General features: G+C 36.4%; 1 protein-coding gene across 3 annotated transcripts in view; it reads right to left on the reverse strand.

Moving 5' to 3' along the window:
* Positions 1-14606, reverse strand: part of IPO11 (importin 11) — a 229725-nt gene that overhangs the window by 141878 nt on the left and 73241 nt on the right. For all 3 annotated transcript variants that reach the window (XM_006148320.2, XM_027771805.1, XM_027771806.1), the window contains exons 7-10: positions 13021-13079; positions 7543-7591; positions 5944-6014; positions 518-710 (exon numbers count right to left, since the gene is read on the reverse strand). In XM_006148320.2, the coding sequence (XP_006148382.1) occupies positions 518-710; positions 5944-6014; positions 7543-7591; positions 13021-13079 (372 nt within the window). The remainder of the gene's footprint in view (positions 1-517; positions 711-5943; positions 6015-7542; positions 7592-13020; positions 13080-14606) is intronic.

Genomic DNA, 14606 nt, shown 5'->3' on the forward strand with positions numbered 1-14606 from the left:
CACCTGTCCTACCACTACAGCTTGTTCTGACCACAGTACAGCATCACAGCATGACGACATGACTTACTAATGTATCTCTCCCTTCCCTTCCTCCCTTTCTCTCTTCTATGAGACTTCTTCATTCATTTTAGTAGTTATGTATATGGATAAATTCTAAATAATATAACAATTTAACCTGGCTAGAAAAAATCCTGTTTTATATATAAAGTCAGAGAAAGCTTTTTTAAAAATATAATCTATATAACATGTGCTACAGTGGCTTCTGAAGTACCTAATTTTTAAAGCTTCAATTTATCTATTATGCTATAGACAGTTTACGAAATACACAGAATGGTTTTGAAAGGCTGGTATTTACATATTACTGACTATAATTCTCATTTCTATTTCTTATCCCACCAAGTTTATTTTGAGGCTGACACAAATAAATTTCAAAAAAATTATATAAAAAGTGAGTTTATTTCACACTTTGATTAGAGCAAAGAAACGAAAAAATAAACAACTACCAGTAAAGCATTACCTTCAAAATTTTTGGATGGCTTATAAGCATAATTTTTGACTATCATCTTAATTAGATTCATGCATTGGACAATGAATCTTTCAAATGTAACACCTTCACCAACTTCTGTAAAAACGTAGCTTACAGAAAATTCCAGTGATCTCTGAATTAGAGGAGTAAATGAGAAGGGATGCTGATCCAAGAAGTCCAAAAGCTATAAAAAAAACATTAAAATATATTATCACAAAATTTGTGTTGAATATAATCATGCCAATGATAACCTTATTAATAAACTATTAGCAAATTTTAAAACTTGGTCATCTATATATATAGTTTTCATGTCCATCATACAATCTGGATTAATTCAGATCACATCTCACAGTAAGAACTTTCTACTATTTCCAACACAGAGACCAAGAGAGACCCATTTTTTATTTAATCTCATAGTGACACATAAGTATGACACAAAAAACATAAGCATATAAAAGATAAATCCTTAAAAAGTAGTAAAAGTGGGACTAGCAGATGATATAATGGCTCCATCACTGGATTCCCATTTGACCTACCCCAATTTGGGTACTAGACCTGGCCGCTAGAAACTCACACTGGGTATGACTGCGTGTGCATGTGTGCCCAAAATCCTGAGTGGAGAATGAAAAAGGGATTGCAGCATGGTCATCACCCCTTAAGGATGATTTCTTACTTTTTTATGCTATAGTGTACATACCCTATAGCAAAAATCTCTCTCTAAAAGACAAAAAAAGTAATGATGAGAAATTTTTTCTAAAATTATCTTGCCTTGGGCCACCAGGTGGCAAGGAAGTTTAGGCAGTTAGGTTCTATGTGGCTCGCTGTGCAGTTCAAATCTTGGACAGCTGCCTGAAAAACATGCTAAGCATATCCACCTATATGCTCAAAATCCCAAGAGGAGAATAGTGAAGGGATTATAAGGTGGTCATCCCCTACTGGGGGCTGATTTCTCAACTTCTCTCTCTTTCTCCCCCTGGGGAGCACACATACCCAATAGCAAGCTAAAATATCAAAATATAAAAATGTAAATTATCCTGCATTTCCTACATAAGCAGTATTTTGATGTGTCAAATATCTGATAACACACAATTCTTTGTAAAGAATTTGAGCTAATACGTGCAAAAGAAATGATGGAATTCTAATGCCATCACTTTATAATCTCTAATCAAATAATGGACCTAGGCAATGATTATCAATGTCTGGTAAAATCAATAGAGAAATGGCTTTTGAGGTATTCTGCAGAGTATTCACCCATCTTAGCCAGGCAAAAAGATATAACCAGGCACTGTGCCTTCTGGCATGACGTAATGTGAAATACACAACACTATCTATGAGATATTCTTGCCGTCCCTATCCTACTCCCACAAAAAAGGTCTTAATGTGATCAACCAATCTTCTAGATCTATCTATAAATTTCTAAGAAATATGAGAGGAAGAGGAATGTGAAGAGATAGAAATGTGCTAAATAACACATAGGAACAGAGCAGCCAAATGCACAACATGAAAAATACCACATGGTATTATCTTGACAAATAAATACCAAGATAAAAAAATGGGAAGAGAAGTAACACTAAATCCTGATTCTACATATGACACCAAAACAAATGAACTACAAAAAAATTTATGAGAATCAGAGAAATCTGAAAACTGACAAGATATTTCAACATCAACAAGTCATTAATATTTTTAAATGTAATTGTTAAATCACTTAAAAAAATCTATCACTCAAAGACATATACTCAAATATTTACAGATAACACTATAAAGTATCTGGGATTTTCTTTAAAATAACCATTAAGGGTGGGGAGAGGAAAAACGTATACAGATAAAATAGAAATGACCATGATTTCATGTTGATAATTGAAGATGAGTGATGACCTCAAGGAGCCTTGGTTATTCAATTCTACTTGAAAGCATATTTGAAATGTTCTAATCTAAAAAAGCTTTAATAACGTCTTAGAGATTAAAAGATGAATTTTATAAATGAAATTAGTGACCAATCCATGATAAGACACACTGCTAAGATGCTAGTACTCTGTAAGCTGAGCCCAGGTTTAAGGGGATGTCTAGTTTTGATTTCTAGCCCAACATTAAGGCTGGATGTAGTCGTAGACACCTGTAGTCCCAGTTATTACAGAGGCTGAGACAGAAGATTTGTGACATATTGAAATGTTTATCTTAAAAATGAAATAAACCAGGCAAGGTGGCACAAACCTTCAATCCCTGCTATTCAGGAGATAGAGTCAGGTGGCTTGGGATTTCAAGGTGAGCCTGAAAACAGCAAAACCTTGTCTCAAAAGCATACTTTTAAATAAAAGTAAAGGGCCAGCTGGCGCCATGGTAGTCAAGACAGCTGATTCTCACATGGCCAACTGTGTGGTTCAAGTCTAGGAGGCAGTGGCTGGGAAAACACACCCGCCCGTGGGCCCGTGTCACCCAGGAGATAGAGTCAGGTGGCTTGGGATTTCAAGGTGAGCCTGAAAACAGCAAAACCTTGTCTCAAAAGCATACTTTTAAATAAAAGTAAAGGGCCAGCTGGCGCCATGGTAGTCAAGACAGCTGATTCTCACATGGCCAACTGTGTGGTTCAAGTCTAGGAGGCAGTGGCTGGCAAATCACACCAGCCTGTGTGCCTGTGTACTCAAATCCCCAAATGAGAAAGGAATGCAGTGTGGCCATCCCCTTCAGGGGTGCTTTCTTATTTACCTCTCTCTCTCTGTTCCTCTATCTCCAGCAAGTGCACACTCCATAAAATAAACTAAAAAATTAAAAATTAAAATACAATAAAAAATAATAAAATGATTGCTTCTAACAAATTCTGAGAATGCATTATATATACCATCTACCAATGTTATTACCTTAAGAACAAAAAGTACAAACTAGAAAAACAGTAACTCAATAATCAATGAGTTTTCAGGAACAGGAGTTGGCATAATGGCTATGTCACTGGACTACCATGGAGTCGACTGCAGTTTGAGTCCTGGACCCAGGCTTAAACTCGCGGCAGGTGCGTGTGCGTGCATGCCCAAGAATGGAGGGGAAGGTATCCGGTGTGGTCATCCCCCCCGGGGCGGTAATTTCTCGCTTTCTGTTTCTCTGTCTCTCTCTGTCTTTCTAGCGAGTGCATGTACCCTATAGCAAAAACTTCTCCAAAATAATAATAATAATAATAATTTTTCTAAAACAGATCATCTAAATTTTGCTTTTTAAATTATACTTATGTAATACCAAGCAGAGACTGTCAGTAACTGTGTCAGTGATACAATGCATAGCCCTGTTGACTATCACTACATTATCCTGGTTTTTTTAAGTTTATTTCTTCCATGAGAGAGACAGAGACAGAGAGAACAAGCCACATCTCCAACAGGATCTTCATGCCACAATCCACCCCAGCACCATCTCAACCAGCCAGGATCATGGGTACAAGAATGTGCACCTTGCATGCATACAGGGACTCAGGACACGAACTGGGACCTCGCATGTTGGCTTCAGCATTGCAGAACACTGTACTACTGCTGAATCAGCATAGCTGACCATGTCATACTGTTTTATTTTGCTTTCTGAGTTAAAGTATCTTTAGTTAAAGTATCTGAGTCCATTTTAGACTGAATCTTGGAAAACTAGGTAGGTTTTTGCTGTTGAGACTACTGGGAACATGAGAAATGAAGACAAATGAAACTAAGGTTACCTACAACCTAACACAAAAATAAAAACATTTTTAGTTCTTTTCTCCACATCCCCCTCCCCCCAACCCTGGGACCAACAACCCCAACTTATGACTAATTATTCAACAAAACAGGGAAAACAGGTCACAAGTCTATATATTCCCACCTGTGTTCATATACCTATTTTAGTGCAAGCAGTCTCTAAACCAGGTCTTCCTAAATGCTGTATCTCAATTCTCTGTACTTCTCCCAATACTCCAAGTCAAATTTCATTAAAATTTAGGGCCAGCAAATGATGTGGTGGTTAAGGTACTGGACTCCCACATGGCTGTTCAAATCCTAGACCTAAAGGTGTGAAAACTACAGGCAAATGTATGTGCATGCCCAAAATCCCAAGAGGAGAATGGGCCGGGGGGCGGGGGGGAGCACTCTCACCTGAGGGGGTTATTTTTCACTTTCCTTGTCACTATCTTTCTCAGTCTGTCTCCAGCAAGCACATGTGCCCTATGGCAAAAACTGTACAAAAATTATTGTTTTGGGTTTTTTTTTGGAGAGGTTTTATTGCTACAGGGTGCATGCGCTCGCCAGAAAGAGAAAAAGACAGAGAGACAGAAAGTGAGAAATCATCCCCCAGGGGGATGACCACACCACAATCCCTTCTCCTTTCTCCTTTCAGGATCTTGGGCACACATGTACACATCCCCAGCGGGAAGTTTTTTGTTTTTGTGGTTTTTTTCTACTCTTTTTTTTAAATTTATTTATTTACATTCATTCACTGTACATCATTATCATTACAGTATACAAAATGAGATTTTCCATCCAGAGTACACTGTATATTGTCTGAATCAAGCACATCAACAAACATGTTATTGTCAACAAATAATCTTCCATTTCTTGTTTTCTGTATGTTTTGCTTTTTTCCCCCATCCTTGATTCCCTATCTCTTATCCTCTGCCATCTCCCACTCTGCTCCCACACTGTCTCTGGTATCTATGTTTACTTTCTATACAGTTTTCCCCCCATAAGCATCATCACAGCATACAAAATGTGATTTCCCATCCAGAATATATTGTATAGTGACTTAATCATGCATATTATTATCAAAAATTTTACCCAGCAAGAGTTTTAAATCACTGGGTCTGGGACTCGAACTGTGGTTGACTACATGGAAATCCAGCAACATAGCCATTAAGCCAACTGCTGGTCCAAAAAAAATGTTTTATTAAACTTAATTTTATCAGAAATATATACACATTGCCTAGGACAGTGCATCAATACAGTTCTATCAGAAAAATGCTTGATATTGATAATAATCTGATTGTTATTCTGCTACATTTGATCTACTTCTGGCTGAACCATACAGTTCTGTTCTTTTTCTTTTCTAAATAAGGAGCGTTCATTTGCCAAAGAGAAAGACAGAAGGCGAAAAATCACTCCCTGGGGGATGGCCATGCCATAATCTGTTCTACTCCATTCTCCTTCTGTGATTTTGGGCATACATGCACACATGCATGATGTGAGTTTCAAGTCTTCGAGGCCAAGACTTGAACCATGGTTGCTCAGGTGGGAGTCCAGCACCTTAACCACTATGCCATCTGCTAGTCCCCAACTGCTCTCTTCTTCACCTCTGCTTTTTCCAGTAGGCTAAGAATAAGGAGCTTTAAGAAGACTTAACTTCTTAATACTCATAAAGACAGATTTCAATGTGTGTATTACATTTGAAAAGACAGTAAAGATAGAAAGAAAACTTACCACTTTAGTAAAAAGAATGATGGTTTTTTCCAGTCTATCTCTACATACATTATCTGTACCTATACTTCTACCTGTTAAAATATATATTTCAAATATTAGTACAATACTAACAACATTTACAAAAATAATATTGCCAGTCACATTTTAAATATTTACACTATGAATTCATTTAAAAAAAATACTAAGATTTATACTTAATAACAGACACAGTAACTGTCGAACCATATCGCACTAAATCATAAAATATGAACTGAATCCCTTCTAAAGCAAATTAGGGTAGACTTTAGCAATGAACATTTCAACATTTACAAAACTATATTGTTCCTAGTTAAAATATTTTCAAACAACATAAATAAGAACAAAGCACTCTAAGAATAATATATTATCGTTTTTCTTATATCTTCTGAAAAAGTTCTTCTGGTCATTTCTGATAAAACTTTTTTGTACTTCGGATAATGTCCATCGGTCTATCAACCACTCTGTTCTCTAATCATACTCTTCTGACTCATTCTGTTTTATCAATTTTCTCACTCTCCTTTCTTGGGAAGACTTCTATTCTTCCTTCTGTAACCCCCACAAAGATGACCAGAAAAAAATGACCACTTTTAGAAAAATTACCCACATGATATGAGCTGTCTTATTCATCCCTGGATGCACGGTACATAGGACAGTATCTGAAAACAGCCTCAACAACTGTTTTTATTAAATTGAAAATGACTGACTTGAAATAAGCAGCTCCCTCAGAGTAGGCCCCCAAACACACATATACCAGATATATATATTCATATGTGTGTACATGTACATACATGCCCTGAGCAAAGGTGCTTCCAATGGCATGGCAGAGAGGAGGATAACACCACCAATAAAATACAACACAAATGTAAATGAGAAAGCCTCTCATATGGGGTAGTAGATTACAAAAGGTCTTAAAATAAGCCAATAGAAGTTAATAAACAGGGATTTTTTAAAAATCAAAGGGCCTGGGACCAGCAGTTAGCGTAATGGCTATGTTGCTGAACTCCCATGTAGTAGATCGCGGTTCAAGTCCCAGACCCGGTGGCTTTAACTCACACTGGGTGTGTGTGCGTGCGTGCCCAAGATCCTGAGAGGAGAATGGAGGAGAAGGGACTGCAGCGTGGCCATCCCCGCTGGGGGGTGATTTGTCGCTTTCCTTCTCTCTCTGTCTTTCTGGCAAATGTGCGTGCCCTATACAAAAACCTCTTAAAAAAAAAAAATGGAAATATAGAGGAAGGAATTGATTAAAAAACAGATTTTTTTAAAGAAGCTTCCTTTATACTCAGGACAAGATAATTACATGAAGATAAGACTAAGCTCCTAATTTAACTTGAGAAAGTTAATTATCAAAATGCACGATATTAAATGTAACCACGTATAGGATCTTCCCAGCTATTAAGAATTCAATTAGATTATTCAACTAATAGGACACTTGGATAAAACACCTTCTCCAGATTTCCAAGCACAAAGCAGAAGCTATTAATGAATAATGATGTATTAATGCTTATTAAGCCTTCATTAATCTTAGTTACTAATGAATAAAGATTAATAAAAATAAAAAACTACTAGAAGTGAAATACTTACTGCATTCCAGAAACTGTTTTAGCCGTTCAAATATTCCATGTAAAAAACCCTAGAAAGTAATATATTTTAAAGTGTCTCAATTTATTCAGTTACAAATATTTGCCTTGTACGTTTTTCAGGGATATTAAAAAAATCATATCATAAAAATACCAGCTAGACAAAAATAAATTGTAAAGTAGAAAGATAATTCACTATTATAACAAGTCGTCCACACAGAAACAAGATTTCTTCATTTCTTACATAAATCGCTTTATATTAGTAATTAATCATTCTGTTTCAGGGCACTGTTTCAGTAAATGCCCTATATTCACTTTACTCTGATTAAATTTTGTTCACAGACTTCATAACCCATTGATAGATCAGTCATCCACTTGCTTTGTTGCTCTTCCCACTAGAATGTGAGCTCCTTGCTGAGCCAGAACTTTCCTGTTTATTGCTCTGTCCCAAAAGCAGTGTTTGGATACAATAAATACTAAATAAATGAATAAAGGGTACCACTTATTTAAACCACACAAGCATTATAAAGCATGACACATAGGGCAAGCCTGTGGTAAAGGTTTTAAATACATTACCCTTCAAACAGCAGAAAAGAGCATCACCAAGAACTAGCTTGAAGTGATAAACCCTTATTTTTTAATATGTATTTTAAGAAATGTTTTAATTTACAGAATATAGACATAGTGAAAACCAGTTATTAAAAGTTTTAACAAGAGGGGCTGGCAAGTGGTGTGATGGTTGGGGGCACTAGATTCCCACATGGCGAATGGTTCAAGTCCCAGACTTGGCGGCTTGCTTTCTTTCCTTTTATTTTTCTCTCTCTAGTCAAATTTTAAAAATTATTAAAAATGGAATTAAATAAATAAATAATTATATTTTTAAGAGTTTTAACAAGAATTTAAACATAGCAGAATTCTTTATATCAAATAAATTGTGATATATAAACAGCATAAAAGATATCACATGCCGTTTTAGCAAAAGGGATGGCCTAGATACTTCAAAAATACTGGAAGATGAAGGCCTTCTTCGGGAATTATTAATTCTAAAACACCATATTTCATCTTTAGCCTTAAAAATATACTGTTCATTCACTGATTCTTGAGTATAAGAACATTCAATTAGGTATCATAATCTGAAGAGTTAGAGTCTGAGATTTTACTTGAAAATAAATTTTATCATCATCATTAGAATTTACAGTGCTGTTCTGAATGTTTAAGAGCATCTAATTATCTAAAAATTAGGAAATATTATCTTCTGTCAATTTTCTTTTTTCTCTTTGCCATTTCAGGAGGGAAATGAAAAATTCTGAGTCCTGAACTATTTTGAGTGAAAGTTAAAGAGAGTGAAAAGATACTATTTCCAATCTTTTATACCATCCTGAAACATGATACAATACAGTAGAAAACACAGTAAGAAAACTGCAGGATGACAATTTTATTATTGCATCATCTTTTTGGCAATCTATTACCCTTTCCAACTGTCTTTTATAAAAGCAGAGTCAGGAACAGTTGATGGATACTGAATTATTACAAAGTAATTGCTAAGATGATGAAGCAGTCAAATAATTCAATATAACAGCAATAAGATCACTAAGATCTCATAAGTATCTTAAATCTATAAAATGGTCCAACAGCTCCATAAGGTAACCTAAATATAAAAGGAGTTTTATTCCATTTTTTTAAAAAACAAAATTAATTTGTCAGGAAGGGTACTTCGGAAAAAGTAGAAATTTTTATTATAAAGGACATCAATTTTGGTAGGCTCATCAAGAGATATTGGACTCGGGACTAGCAGTTAGCATAATGGCTATGTCGCTAAACTCCCATGTAGCCGATCGTGGTTCGAGTCCTGGACTCGGTGGCTTAAACTCACACCGGGTGTGTGTGCATGTGTGCCCAAGATCCCAAGAGGAGAAGGGAGGAGAAGGGATTGTGGTATGGCCATCCCCCCTGGGGGGTGATTTCTCATTTCTATTTCTCTGTCTCTGTCTTTCTGGCAAGCGCACATACCCTAAAGCAAAACCTCTCAAATAAAAGAAAAAAAAAAGAAAAAAAAAAAGAGAGAGAGAGAGAGATTGGACTAATTAACAATTCAAATAAATTAAGTAATTGACTTCTTATACTATAATAGAGCAAAAATTAAAATTAAAATAACTATGATATAGTTAATGGCAAGAGAACTTTATTTAGCCATCAAACTAAACAAAAATCATTATCTCCATATCAAGAAAAACAAAAACAAAATACCCTGTATATCAATGAGTATAAGTAAATAACTCGACACATTAACATAAAAAGGTCAACTCTAGACCAGAAGATGGTATAATGGTTATATCACTGGACTCCCATGTGGCTGACAGCAGTTCAAGTCCTGGACCCAGGGGCTTAAAACTCACACCAGGTGCATCTGTGTCTGCCATGCCTAAGATCCCGAGAGGAGAATAAAGAAGGGACTGCAGTGTGGCCATCCCACCTGGGGTGTGACTTCTCACTTTCTGTCTCTCCAGCAAGCATATGCATCCTATAGGAAAAAAATCTCTAACAAAATAAATACAAAAAAAATTAAAAAGCTAAGCCAAGTTCAAATTCAAATGTGCCTACCTCCAGAGACCAGAATCTCATTGCTGTCATACATTGCTTCTTTAGAATCTTTTCAAGTGTAAAAGTGCTATGTTGTGTGTGTGTGTGTGTTTAAAGAGAGATTTTTGCTATAGGGCATATGGGCTTGCCAGAGAGACAAAATGAGAAATCAACCCCCAGAAGGGATGGCCATGTCACAATCCCTTCTCCTCCTTTCTCCTCTCAGGATCTTGGGCATGCACACACATTATATATATATATTTAAAGTTGTTAATTTATTAAAATTTGACTCCTCTTACCAACCAATCAATATGCCTTAAATGCTATGATAAGGCATTTATAACTAAAAGTTGGCATAAGTTCTGCCGATGAAAGACTCCCTCCCAATGGAAAGCCAAAAGCTCACAAGATACTGACAGTACCCTTTGAAAACCACCATCTCAGGACCAGCAGGTGGCGTGATGATAAAGGCGCTGGACACTCCCACATGGCCGACCAGGGTTCAAGACCTGAATCTGGTGGCTTGCTTTCTCACTTCCTCTCTCTCTCAACCTCTGTCTCTTTCTGGTCAAATTAAAAATAATAATAATAAATGAATGAATAAATAAAAATAAAATAATTATTTTACTAAAAAAAAGAAAAGAAAACCACCATTTCATCTCTTAACAATGTACTTCCAATCAATTCAATTTTGCTGAGGAAAAAATGTTAATATATTTTATGATATTAAAGGTGGTACTACACATAATTACAGTTATATGGCCTTTAGATATTGAGCTTCTAACATATCAAATATTCATTCATTCAAATAGTCATTCAACAGGGCCAGCAGGTGGCATGGTGGTTGGGGGCACTGGACTCCCAAATAGCTGACCACGATTTGAGTCCCAGATCTGGCAACTTACTGACTTGCTCGCTCACTCACTCTCTCTCTTTCCAAATGAAAAATAAATAAAGTTAAATAAAATAATTCTTTAAAAAATAGTCCTTCAACAAGTAACATAAAGATTTAACATACACAATTAAAATAGATCAATATTTTAACCTGATATTTTTTCTCTTTCAGTGATTTATATATAGCAATTGTCAATATTACAAATGCACATATACCACAGCCCAACATTTCCACTTCTGGGAATTTATCCCAAAGAGATAATTAGAAAAGTCTACTTCATAAATATCTACATACCCACTCCAATACCTTTTATTAATTATTGAAAAGTGAAAACTAAATGTCTGTTAACAAATGACTAGGCAAGTAAACTGCAAGAATCCTATATTAATGGGACCAGCAGTTGAGTAATGGCTATGTCCCTGAACTCCCATGCAGTCAACTGCAGTTCAAGTCCTGGACCCAGTAGCTTAAACTCATGCCAGGTGAGCGTGCGTGCATGCCCAAGATCCTGAGAGGAGAATGGATGAGAAGGGATTGTGGCAAGGCCATCCCCCCTTGGGGGTGATTTTTCACTTTCTGTCCTTCTGTCTCTCTCTATATATATCTTTCTGACGAGCACCCTATAGCAAAAACCTCTCAAAAAAAACCTCCAAAAACAATTTAAAAAAAAAAAATCCCATATTAATTTAACTTTTTTAGTTAGTATTTGTAACACAAACATTATAAAGTATGACATACAGGGCAAGCCTGTGGTAAGGGTTTTAGTGAGCTGGATCCTCGCATGGCCAATTGTGTGGTTCATGACCTGGACCTGGCAGTTTGAAAAACATATCATGTGCACACATGTATACACTCAAAATCCCAAAAGAAAGGAGAAATGGAAGAAAATGGATTGGGGCATTACTATTCACCCATTAGAGGGTAGCTTTCTCCACTCCCTCTGTCTGTCTTTGACAAGCGCACATGCTGTCTACCCCAAAAAAATTTTTTAAAAAGACATACAATGTAACTGACACAGGAAAAATATGTATAATATTCTGAGTTTTTTTTTAAAGCAGGAAAGAAAACTATGCAAATATGCCCCCATTTATATAAAAAGAAAGTATACCTGAAGACTAAGCATAATATGTCTCAATGATACTTATAAACTTTAGCATTTTACAAAAAATAGTAACATTGTGATGTATATTAATGGGTTTTAAACTTTTAACAATAGAATGTTCATTTCAATCAAAACCTTACAAATGTGTAAAAAATACTAAATATTAAAAAAAATGGCTATGTTCACATCTAGCAGCAGAGTCTCAAAGATCCAACTAGAATATGGTTTTTTTTATTTGACACCTCAATGGTTCCTAAATCACCAACAGAAATGAACATTTTAGCTGAGTTAAATTCATTGCAAAAATCAATATTGATTTGAGTCTGATAAATCTGCACTACATTTAGGAAAAAAAATTTACTTTTCTTGTATAGAAAAAAAGTAGGCTGCTATATAACAACAATGAATATATGTCACAACTTATAATTGGTTTATTAAAGTTTTTTTCTCATATATTTTCTTAACTGACTTAAAAGAGCATGTACCAATGTTATCAGAAAAAATAAACTCATTTTAAATATTAAAAAGGCAGAAAAAGATATCAAGCATATAAGTATCTACCATGTACTTGGTAATGTTATAACAGTTTCAAATTCACAGGAGTTCATTTTAATTTAAATTCAAATTAATGCTCTCAATGTACCATGGCATCCTGAGAAATATCCTGGGCCTACTTCCTCTCCTTCACAGGATAGCCACTTCAATGTAGTAAAAGCAGACCAGAAGTCTAAAAGTATACTATGACATACACAGAATAGTGTCAAAACAAACAAACAAAAACCCTAGATAGTCATTTAACAAAAGCTTTTAAATTAATGCAAAATAAAAGGATTATGCTTTAAAACATTCAAGGAAATACCAAACACTGCCCCCACATTGCAAGATTCATGACTTTTATAACTTACCATCACTTCCATATTCTTATGAGGTTCCACAAATCCATTAACAGTTAACTTACGCAACACTGAAAAGTAAAAGCAAGATTCACTTGAATCTTATTTCTTCATACTTTATCCTACTAAAATCACAATCATAAAGACTCAGAATCGGAACCAGCAATTGGTGTAATGGCTATGTCGCTTGGGCTCCCATGTAGTCGACTGCAGTTGGAGTCCCGGACCCAGTGGCTTAAACTCATGCTGGGCGTGTGTGTGTATGCGTGCCAAGATCCCAAGAGAAGCATGGAAGAAAACGGATTGCAGCGTGGCCCTCCCCCCCGGGGGGTGATTTCTCGCTTTCTGTCTCTCTGTCCTTCTGGCAAGTGCACACGCCTTATAGAAAAACCTCTTAAAAAAATAAAAAGACAGAATGGACACTGGAGGCTAATTTAGCTTAATCTTCTCATTTATAAATAATGGTAACCCCTCATCATTTGGTTGGGTATTTAATGGGAAAGCTGGAACAAAAACTAGTTCTTCAGACTCAATAAAAGCTATGTTGTTCTGGCTTATAACTACTGTTAAAGAATACAGAAAAAGCATCTGTATTCCTGCTTGGCATCTACAAATAAACTGTGAGCTCATTTATTACACATAAGATGGTTCTCCTTCTTCTTTTTGCTATGTTACAGCCAATCACAGCACCTAGGATTCAGTCAATCACAGGAATCCTGTCATTTAAAACTGTGTTACAACAAATGAACAATGTCAGACTGTAACCAACTCGAATACTTTTTCTGTTTTTTTTTTTTTTTTAGAGATTTTTGCTATAGGGCATGTGTGCTTGGGATACAGAGAGAGAAAGAGAACAGAGAGGATGGGAGGGGGAGGGAAGAAGTGGGGGTGAGGAGAGGGGGAGAGGGAGAGAGAGAGGGAAAGGGAGAGGGAGAGAGAGAGAGGGAGAGAAAGCAAGAAATCACCCAGGGGGAAATAGCCACACTGCAATCCCTTCTCCTTGAGAATTCTGGGCAGGCTCGCCCAAGCACATCCTGAGTTTCAAGCCACTGAGTCTGGGATTCAAAATGCAGTTATGTGGGAGTCCAGTGCTTCAATCACTATGCCGCTTGCTGTTCCATGCCCTTCCAATTGTTTTTCTTTTTTTTTTCTTTGTTTTTGGAAAGATTTTTACTATAGGGCACGTGCACTAGCCAGAAAGACAGAGACAGACAGAGAGACAGAAAATGAGAAATCACCCTCGGGGGGATGGCCACACTATTATCCTTTCTCCTCCATGCTCCTCTTGGGATTTGGGGCATGCATGCACATGTGCCCCATGTGAGTTAAGCCACTGAGTCCGGGACTTGAACTGTAGTCAAATGTGGGAGTCCAGTGATGTAACCATTATGCCATCTGCTGGTTCCACCAGTTTATTCTTAAAGGAGGAATCAATTGAATCTTTTCATGCCTGCCATAATCCCTAAGTGGTTAAAATACTGAGTTGAGATAAACAAGGCTTCCCAGAGTTGCTCAGAAGTTAATCTGGAAAATTGCCAGATGCATGGGGCTGGCAGGTGGCATGGCGGGTAAGAGAGATGGACTCCCACATGGCCGGC

This window comes from Tupaia chinensis, unplaced genomic scaffold (assembly GCF_000334495.1).
Source record: "Tupaia chinensis unplaced genomic scaffold, TupChi_1.0 Scaffold000232_1, whole genome shotgun sequence".
NCBI classification, from domain to species: Eukaryota; Metazoa; Chordata; class Mammalia; order Scandentia; family Tupaiidae; genus Tupaia; species Tupaia belangeri.